The sequence below is a fragment of the Sebastes fasciatus genome, chromosome 21 (genome assembly GCF_043250625.1).
Source record: "Sebastes fasciatus isolate fSebFas1 chromosome 21, fSebFas1.pri, whole genome shotgun sequence".
Lineage (NCBI taxonomy): Eukaryota > Metazoa > Chordata > Actinopteri > Perciformes > Sebastidae > Sebastes > Sebastes fasciatus.
The window spans coordinates 2200239-2210424 of NC_133815.1; the positions used below are offsets into that span (position 1 = coordinate 2200239).

General features: G+C 39.8%; 1 protein-coding gene across 1 annotated transcript; it reads left to right on the forward strand.

Annotated features, from left to right (window-relative positions):
* Positions 1–439: 439 nt before the first annotated feature.
* Positions 440–7576, forward strand: LOC141759458 (diamine acetyltransferase 1-like). Its single transcript, XM_074621525.1, has 6 exons — positions 440–697; positions 3303–3354; positions 3444–3524; positions 5422–5523; positions 5620–5660; positions 7005–7576. Exons 1-6 carry the CDS (start codon positions 635–637, stop codon positions 7179–7181), a joined length of 516 nt encoding a protein of 171 aa, XP_074477626.1. The 5' UTR covers positions 440–634; the 3' UTR covers positions 7182–7576.
* The last annotated feature ends 2610 nt before the right edge of the window (positions 7577–10186 follow it).

Genomic DNA, 10186 nt, shown 5'->3' on the forward strand with positions numbered 1-10186 from the left:
CACACAATAAAAATAAATAAATAGGTAGATAATAATAAAAAAGACCACTCGAGAGAAGAAAGAAATTAAAGATATTGCATACATTCATTGTTTTTTTGTTTTGTGAGGAAGAAATTGTTGACAGATATAATTCCATTTCTTTCATAAATACAAAGAAATTAGGCTTGTGAATGTGGAACTTCGCGAGAATTAAAATTAAATTAATAAGTAAATAACTACCAGTGCTTAAAGTGGGTTAAATACTCCAACACATTCCTTCCTCCACAGTCAAAACAAAAGATCTTATGACAGAAGACGCGTCACCTGAGAATGCCTTGCGCTCTGATTGGCTGAGAGAATAAACAGAGGGCGCCACTGATTGGTCAGAAACCTGAGAGCTGCTAGGAACCGACCAATCACGTCTCAGCTCGAGCCGGGTATAAATACTTCGATGTAAACAAAGAAGCCCTCAGTTGAAGTGCAGCGACCCAGACGCGGGCCAGAACCAACTGGATGATCCTGTCTCCACCAACCCGTCCGGACCAGAGGCTGACTGAGGGGAAAAGGCCACTCTGAAGCGAATGAAGAAACAACTTATCTTTCACTTCACATACAGAGGACTTCTAACGAGAGGAAAAAAGAGTAAAAGAAGAAAATGGAGTATAAATTACGAAAAGCTGAACCCAGGGACGTACCTGATATATTACGACTGGTGAAGGTAGGCCTCAACACACACAGGAAGGCACTAAAACATGTTATAACACACATAAATCATGTTATACTAGACAAAAAGGCTGAACCCGGGGACGTGTCTGATATACTACGACTGGTGAAGGTAGGCCTGAGACCAGAGAGCACAGGAAGGCACTAAACATCAGGTTATACTGAACATAAATCAGGTTATACTGAACATAAATCATGTTATACTGAACATAAAGGCTGAAAATCATGTTATACTAAACATAAAGGCTGACCACAGCTATAGCTATAGCTAGCTAACTAAAGCTGGTTTAATTAGTTAGCTAGCTAACTAACTGTTGGCTAAACAGTCAGTTAGCTTTAGCTAGCTAACTAGCATAAGATCTTTTGTTTTGACTGCAGAGGAAGGAATGTGTGGAGTATTTAACCCACTTTAAGCACTGGTAGCACTTTAAAGTAAAAGTAGTAATACCACAGTGTAGAAATACTCTGCATTCTCAATCTTACTCAAGTATAAAGGTATTTATTTTGCCAACTACCCTTATAAAAAAGAAGTATACCTCAAGTTTATTAGATACAGTAGATGGATAGATAGATAGATAGATAGATACAATAGATACAGCATATAGATGGATACATACAGTAGATAGATAGATACAATAAATGGATAGATACAGTAGATGGATGGATAGATAGATAGATGGAAATTCAAGTTTCCAGCATCACAGTTCCATAGTGCAAAACATGTTAGTAAAAAGGCAGTAAAAAGTGAATAGTGCAAATTACAAAAAAATATACCAGATACAAAAATACAAGGAGATGAAGAAAACTGTTAAAAGTGAGTGTAGTGCAGGGTAACAGCTGTGATAGAGGGCTTTTTTTTTATAATTCTAAAGTTAAGTATAGTTCAAGTATATTCCAGAGTATACTTTATATAATAAGTATACTAATATAGTGTACTAGTAGTATACTTGTAAGTGTACTACTTCAATACTTCTTGGGACTAAATTGTTGCTAAACAGTTAACAGTCAGTTATCCTTGACCTGTCGACATCTACAGTCAGAAGACGCCTTTTAGAAACATTGAATCACACAGTGAGTCTATGGAAAACTCCCTGCTGGATATCTGAGTGTGAGATTAGTCTCTGCTGGGCTTTCGTTTACAGCCAGCAGACTCACATCCGGTTCTCCAAATATGGTCAGTCTTACCTTCAGCTTATGTTCTTATCAAGGGTTGACGCTGGGGAAGTGTTATTACGGTTGTATAACTACTGACCTGACATTAATAACACAACTAGGCATGCAACTGAGTGTTTTCACCATTAGTTTGAATAGTGTAGTAAAATATCAAGAAAAACACCCAAAGGGGACTTATGTAAATCCCTTGTTTTTGTCTGACCAACAAAATAAGCTGCTAAACTACTGGAGTTACCCTGCACTATACTCATTTTTAACAGTCTCTTCTGCACTATGTTCACTTTTTTAATAGTCCTATATCACAGCGGTTACCCTGCACTATATTCACTTTTAACAGTTTTCTTCATCTCCTTGTATTTTTATATCTGGTATATTTTTTTGTACTTGACACTACTAACTTTTTTACTGCCTTTTTACTAACATGTTTTGCACTATGGAACTGTGATCTATCTATCTATCTATCTATCTATCTAAAATATATTACATTTACAATGATATAAACTAGAGAAAAACAGGAAATACTCACAGTTGAGAAGCTGGAGGCTTTTTTTCTTGATAAATTAACTTCAAAGATTGGCATTTGGAGCCAGGTCAATGTATATATTCATATGTAGCATCTGTAAATGGTGTATAAGCAGTTAATGAATGCTTGACATAATATATAAGATATGCCTTTAATGATTCCCAGAGGAGAAATGCAGGTGTTGCAGCACAAAAACAGACATAAGTGCAGATAAATAGGGAGGTAAAACAAATAATAAAAAGAGGTGTATATACGCCTAAAATGTGTCAAATATGTACAACAAATGTCTTAAATTATAGGTTAAAGTCTTCTTTATCATATAAACACAGAATAGTGCACATAAAAAAACAAAACACCTTTTATATTGTTTACTGAGTCGTTTTTGGTACATGTGCTCAAGTTTAACATGTCCCCAGTGCAAATTAATCAACATCTACAGGAACTATAAGTCATAAAATTATAAAATACTCACATACAATGTTAAACTTCATTTTTATTATTATTACAAGTGCAACTAAAGACAAAGTTACAAGGTAACATGACAATGTTATGTTTACTAGCAGCAAGTCAGTCTAGGCTAGTATATATGTAAACAAAGTGCATATAGCAGCATATGTAAGCTTATAAATCACTGTTAGATGATTTGCCCTCCAGAGAGTTTATTTTTCATAAAACATCCCTCTCAGTACATATTTTGGTCTTAGTTCTTTTAAAAAAACAAATTCAAGTGGTGTTTATTTTATGCATTTATATTAAATAATGAATGTTGGCCGATTTTATCATGATCGGGTGTTTTAAACTTTCAAATACACATTTGTTCCGGCTTAAAACATTCAGTATCAGTTGGGTGCAGCATCTTCTCAGTACTGAACAGAACATGTTGTTCCCTTCTCTCTTGTGCCAGGAGCTTGCAAAGTACGAGGAGATGGAGCACCAGGTGACACTGACTGAAAAAGGTGAGCTGATCTCATCCATCTATATATACTATTATTATTATTATGATGATAGTATTCTTCTGGTGCTTAAAGGTTTTATTTCCTTGCAGAACTCCTTGAGGATGGATTTGGTGACACCCCGTTCTATCATTGCGTCATCGCTGAAATCCAAGGAGAGAACAGCAGTGACGGTAACAAGACCCACCACACATCCTCTGATAGAAAACAAAAACATGCACAACTCTCTCAGGCATCACCTCAGCTTACCTCGACTGCCTTCACATGTGGTTGATGAATTATCGCTGCGAGGCTTGACTTGACACTCAGCGCTGCATAATTATTTGTTATTGCCGTCAGGTGTCTTTGAGTTTAGTGTGTTCACTTCTTCAGAAGTTAAACCTGAGTTTCTTAAAGGATCTCAGCTCCCAGAATAACATTTCTATGTTTGAGTTTATGTCGGCGCTGCTTCCTCTGACTGTTAACCTAAACACTATACAGCATGTGCTTCCTGTTTTTGTAAAATAACTATAGATGTCGTCATAACTGAAGCCAGCTGTAGCATGTGTGTTAAAGAATGAGACGCCCAGCTGCAGCTGCTGGGCTGCAGCTGTTCACTCTCTCTGTAAACGAGCTCAGACTCAGATCTAACGTATACGTCAAGTTTAATTTAGTGACATGACATGCGGCTTCAGTTTACATCGCTTCACCACTCACTTCCCACATACACACACACTCTACGTGCCACAGTAGCTCTCCAACACGCTTGACACACGGGAGAGGCTTCAGGTTGGTTGCAATCTCCTCACCTCACCGCTAGACACGGCCAGATCCTACACACTGTTCCTTTAAGTCAGATGTTTTATTTGTTTACTTCACAAGTCAGCTCACCATGATAAAGCTAGGGTTGAGAAACTAGAGAAAGGATCCAACCGAAAAATCCAGCCCAACTCTTTTCCAATGAAACTAGCCAGCAGCACCGGCTCCAAAAGTCACTAAATCTAGAGAGAACGTTGCCAACACTGATGGTACGTGTCCACAGGGGCGTTTTTTATCGCGAGGGGTCGCCTCGCTCCCTAGCATTGGACGCTTGATGGGCTGCCACTAGACTCAGCACCTGATTGGACTAACGCTTTCCCTCGTGGGCTGCTGCTCCCAGCTTTCAAACCAGAACCAACATGGCAGCTCGTTTGGAAACTTTCTTTTATATCACAAAAATAATTCACCGAAATGTGTTTCTGAAAACATTTTATGCGAGACATAAGCCACGCAGTTGCTAAATCTGTCTTTATTTTATATCAACAATGGTTAGTTTAAATGTTTCTCGGGAGTTTCCAGAGGCGGCAAGTCGGACGCCCCTGATTTGCATAAAGTAGCCTAGACATCAACTTTATGTAACTGAGGAGCGGCCGTCGTGATGCCCCGTCTTTCGAATCGCACCGCCACGCTACCAGAAGGCATTGCACGGCTGCTTACACACACAATGGTTGTAAGGCTGTGTGGACACACACCAAGACAGCCCGTCCCTTCAGGCCTCCCTCCAAAGACACTCCCTTCAAAATGATCAGTATGAACGTAAACAAGGCCATTGTCATGTACTCACAGCTGTCAAGCTAGCAGCTTGTGGAAGACTCCGGGGATGCAATGAGAGCACGGGCAGACAGGCATGTAGATAGACATGCATGTTGGCAGACAGGCATGTAGGCAGACAGACATGCAGGTAGACAGGCATGCAGGTAGACAGGCGTGCAGGCAGACAGGCATGCAGGCAGACAGGCATGCAGGCAGACAGGCATGCAGGCAGACAGGCATGCAGGCAGACAGGCATGCAGGCAGACAGGCATGCAGGTAGACAGGCATGCAGGTAGACAGGCATGTAGGTAGACAGGCATTTGGCAACACAACAACGTGAAGCACAAAAGCTCTGTACATTAAGTACTTTGCACTACAATACATTAAAGCCATACACATGACTTGTGCTGAATATTTGTGTAGTAGTATAAGTATAATAATAATAAATGCAGTATACAAAGAAATAGAAATGTATACCGCAGCAGGATACTCAGTTATTCCATGGTTGTGTCTCTGCAGATCCGAAGGTGGTGGGTTTCGTCATGTACTACTTCACCTACGACCCCTGGGTTGGCAAGCAGCTGTACCTGGAGGAGTTCTACGTGATGGAGGAGTACAGAGGTAAAATAAAAACAACAACTCCTCCTCTAGTTCAGGCCACATTTAATTATTGCTTCTTCTTTATTAACGAGCTCTTTCTTTTCTCTTTCTCTCCAGGGCTGGGCATCGGTTCGGAGCTCCTGCGCCACCTCTGTGATGTGAGTATGTTTACTGAACCCAACAGAATAAATGATAAAAATAGGACCATTATTAGCCGGGTTCCAGACCTCTGAATCAAACAGGTGTTGTGCTCACTGGCGGGTGTTTCCTCTGGTGACAGTAACAACTGTAAAATGTTAAGTTAACTGCTTCTAACAACCACGTAATGACGAATCGCCCAACACAAAACACTGAGGAGAAAGAGAACAGATTGTAAATCAAAGAGTTGGACTAAGTGGAAGTAAAATATAAATGTGGTTAAAAATAAAATAAATGGAAGATAAAATAAATGTCCGACACAAAACGAAGATTTGAATCCATGAAGAACACCCAGTGAAATGAGAACAATCCAAATCTTTCAGTCTGTTCTTCATTTTGCTGTCAAAGAGCTTATTTTAGTAGAGAAAACTACTCCGTTTGTAGAGTTTGTGTTGCATTTTTAACAGAAAATTTGGCTTTATTAACTGGAGGTGCGGGGTTTTAAATGTATCATTACCATGCAGTTAAAATGTAGTAACACTATTGAGTTTAATGGGAGATGTAAGATTTAGTGTTTTTGGAGCTTGAGCCAAACATACCAACATACTTATTTAAAGTAATATATAATTATGTATTCCATAAACATTTACATCTACATATAAATAAAACACAACAATGTGAAACACAAAAAAATAAATGTAATATATAATAAATTAATACAATTTTAAAATACAATAAGCAGAAAAATAAATACATATAAAAAGAAATAAATGCATGATAAGAAAAACGTACAAAAATAATAAAATAAATGAAAAAACACCAAACATAAAAATAAATACAAAAAAAAATACAATAAATGGAAAAATAATATTAATAGAGTGGTAAGGAAAAAAAATACAATAAACAATAAAAATAAATGTTTGGTAAGAAAAACATACAAATAATAATAATAATAATAAATAAAAAAAATGAAATCAATAAAATTTAAAAAATACAAACGAAAAAAAATTATAATAAATGAGGAAAAACAAACATTTTGTTAAAAAATACAATAAACTAAACCAAAAAAGCGCAATAAAAATAAATTGAAAAGTGTTTTAGATAGATAGATAGATAGATGGATATTCTGACTAAAAGAGATTCAAAAGCTATAATTTTTTTTATCTTGTGGAGCTACTCCAGATATTGAAGTAGTAGCAGATAGATACTTTAAAATATCTGAAAAGGTTTTAAATATGAATTGCCAGAACTATATGTTAAAGGACGCCTGCATCGGTCACACAGGATTGTTGCTTTGATTTTTAGTGAATCCCTCAACGTTTATGGACGTGAAAAACTGACGTTAACGCTCGTCTCTCTTCCAGCTGGCGTTAAAGACACGCTGCACCGGCATGATGTTTATCGTCGCGGAGAACAACGAGCCGTCCATCCAGTTCTACAAGCGGCGCGGCGCCGAGGATCTCTCTCAGGAGGAAGGCTGGAGGCTCTTCAAGTTCGACAAGAACAGCCTCGTCAAGATGGGCACTCCGACGGAGGAATGAAGGAGGCCCAGCGCTCACCAGAAGAGGAGGAGGAGGAGGAGGAGAAGGAGACCTGAGCGTCTGACCTGAGACAAAGAGTATGGCTGCTGTTTCTGACGAGTCATGTTATTGAATCTGATGTTGTCGCCACTGTAACTCTCGGTGGCGGCATCGCAGCAGCCCGCTCACGTATCGGTCAGCCTCTCTACGTCTCCTCTCCGGTCAGACGAAGAAGTTCAGCTTTTTTAAAAAGGGGAATTGTGTATCACAGTAACATGTTTTCTGTTTGTAGTTTCATAATCTTAGTGCGCTTTTTGTCTGTCGTTAACTCTGAATCATTTATGTTTATTTTAACCTTTCATTCTGTGTTTGTATCGGTGCAGGAAGAGTTTGCAATAAAACTTATCTCACATGTCGGAGTGGTCTCATCCTTTGGCACGCTTGGTACTAGACGATGTGTGTAGCACTAAGACTTTCTTTGGTTGAGGACAGCCCTAAAAGACATACATAGTTGGTGTTCTAAAAGCACAAATGAGGCTGAAGAAGCCCGGCTTAGTCGGATGAAACTAAAGTCAAACAAAGGATAAACCATTAAGATTTTGATATGCTCTTTGGTCTGGCACTCTAAAACTACATCTAACTTTTCATCCATTCAGCAGTTTTTGTTTCCTGGCATGTTGGTAATTACGACCGTGGGAGTCACTTAAAATCCACTATTACAGCAACACATGACGGGTTTCCACAGGACGTGACGTGTTGGTGCACGAGTTTGGATATTGAGGGTTTGTTTCCTCAAATTCTTGAGAAACAACGCCAGATATTTTCTCTTGTTCTAAGAAATTACAACAAACCACTTTTGCAGCACACAGATCAGGTGGGCCAAAGGTTTTTATTGGTAGCCTACCACTTGTTTTTAACCTGATAAGTCTCCCCTCACTTTCAAACTTTCTGTCTTTTCTTTTTAATTTCCTGCCATTTCTTCCAGATCTGTCTCGTCACTGCCAGTCGGCTGTTTTCTGTTTCCTTCATGAGGAAAGATGACAGAAAACCACACAGCTACACAGTACGAGCTCCACCAAACGACATCTGCTGTCGTTTATGTGAGGCGGTGACACTCGAGAGTCGTGTCTTTCCTGTCTGAGTGATATATATATACGTATGTGTGCACCACCTAGTTTCACATCAACTCAGAAAATGAAAACTGGACTACAATGAAATAAGGAATTGAAAGTCTGATAGTTAGTAGCTCTGAAACATCTGTAACAACTTCCCCCTGATGTGGACTGAATGTCCAGTGATTCAGTGCAGATTAACAGAATAACGTCATGATGTTGTTACCAGAAGCTCCACAGTCGCCACGTCTGTCCCTGAGCCGTACAAACCACACAGGAAATAAACTCTTTGTACTGAACGTGCTTTTTTTTTTGAGACTTTTTGCTACTTAGACATTTGTTCACGTGCAGTATTTGGCAAGTACAACTGAATATTTTCACAAAGCATTTAAAGGGACTTTGGAAGAATCAGAAGTTGCTTGTTAACAGTGACACTTTTCCTGCTTCAGCCTCCCGACCGTGGTCAGAACGCACAAGGGAGACGCCATAGTTTTGGTCTCCTGGGTTGGAGTCGATACCGTTACTCGCTCCGGAGTTAACCCTCGCCGTCACTCCACTCAGCCGCCGGGAAACCTCTGTTGGTCTGGAGGAGCTGCAGCATTTATTTCTGCACAAACTGTAACTTCCGCTGAACATTCATTAGATATTCTGAGAGCTAAACTAACTCTCTTTTGCTCCACTGCTCACTCGTTTCGCCGCCGCTCTCTCTCTCTTGCTTCACCACTCACTTCCCACGTGCACACACACTCCTACAACACTAGTTCTCCTTCAACGTCGGTCACATTCGTGTTTTGCAAGACGGGCTTCACTAGATATATCTTTCCGAGTTTGTCTGAGTTGTGGTGGCGGCTGGTTGTTTGTTGGCGTTAGCGGACTCCATTTCTAACCGAGCGTTAGCTATCGTTGCACGCTGTTAGAAGATAAAGACGTCACATCTGTTCGATTTTCCCGTAAAAACCGTCCCGTGTTCTTCACATTAAAAGCAGGCTACAGGCTGATAGAGGAAACCCAGTAAGTTGCGGAAGGTCTCATTCTTTAGGTTACATACTTACTGTCCCTTTAAGAAGATTTGAGGAACTTCCCAACAAGAACGCTCACGACATGTGTTTTTTGTTCCTCTTTGTCGACTGTTTGAAGTATGTGGTTGTGTTTTTCCATACGGTTCCCTATGATTTTACTCTTGATGATGCACTTCCAGTTAGGAAACAGCTGATTTGGCTACTCGGCGGTTTAGCTAGTCGTCTCACGCCGCTTTAAAAACTGTGGAAAAACTTTTCCATATCCAACTTCTAATCAGCATTCAGGTCAGGTGTTTTGTTTTTTTCAAACCGACATAAAGTGGGTGTTCATCCCTGCCTGGAAGTTTCCGAGAGCCGAGGAGTTGCATCATCTCCTCCAAACATTACATCCAAAGATAAATCAAAGCCAGACAAGAGAGAGGGAAATGACATATTATTCAGTATCCAGCACAAAGACGCTGCAGACTCTCAAGTAACCTCAGCAGCATTCACGTTTGTTTTTGAAGTTCACATTCAACAGTGAACTTTCTGTGGGGAAGCGCCGTGGGCGTTTAGTCAACCACAACCACAGGACGTGACCTCTGCACACATGATCATCAGTCTAAACAACACACAGCTCAAAGCCTCCAGAGCTCTTTACAGTGAGACCAGTGTGTGTTATCAGCTCCCTTTGGTCTCAACTCAGGTTTATCTGGCATCACTAAGCAGGTGGAATGTAACCGAACCGGCACCGAGTTTACAGTGAAGGAAGAAAGAGGAACATTTTAACAATCTGTAGAATCACTTTCATCCTCTCATGTGTCGACTCTGTGTTTAAAATCAGAATAGGAATTCTTGAGTTTTGGCCACAATCGTGTTTGGTGAGGTCGCAGTGACCTTGACCTTTGGTCACCAA

Excerpts from the sequence above, each read along its gene's own strand:
- LOC141759458 (XM_074621525.1), top strand. The coding sequence starts at position 635 with ATGGAGTATAAATTACGAAAAGCTGAACCCAGGGACGTACCTGATATA. Across the intron at positions 698-3,302 it reads ATATATTACGACTGGTGAAG|GAGCTTGCAAAGTACGAGGA; the intron begins GTAGGCCTCAAC and ends CTCTTGTGCCAG. Across the intron at positions 5,661-7,004 it reads TCCTGCGCCACCTCTGTGAT|CTGGCGTTAAAGACACGCTG; the intron begins GTGAGTATGTTT and ends TCTCTCTTCCAG.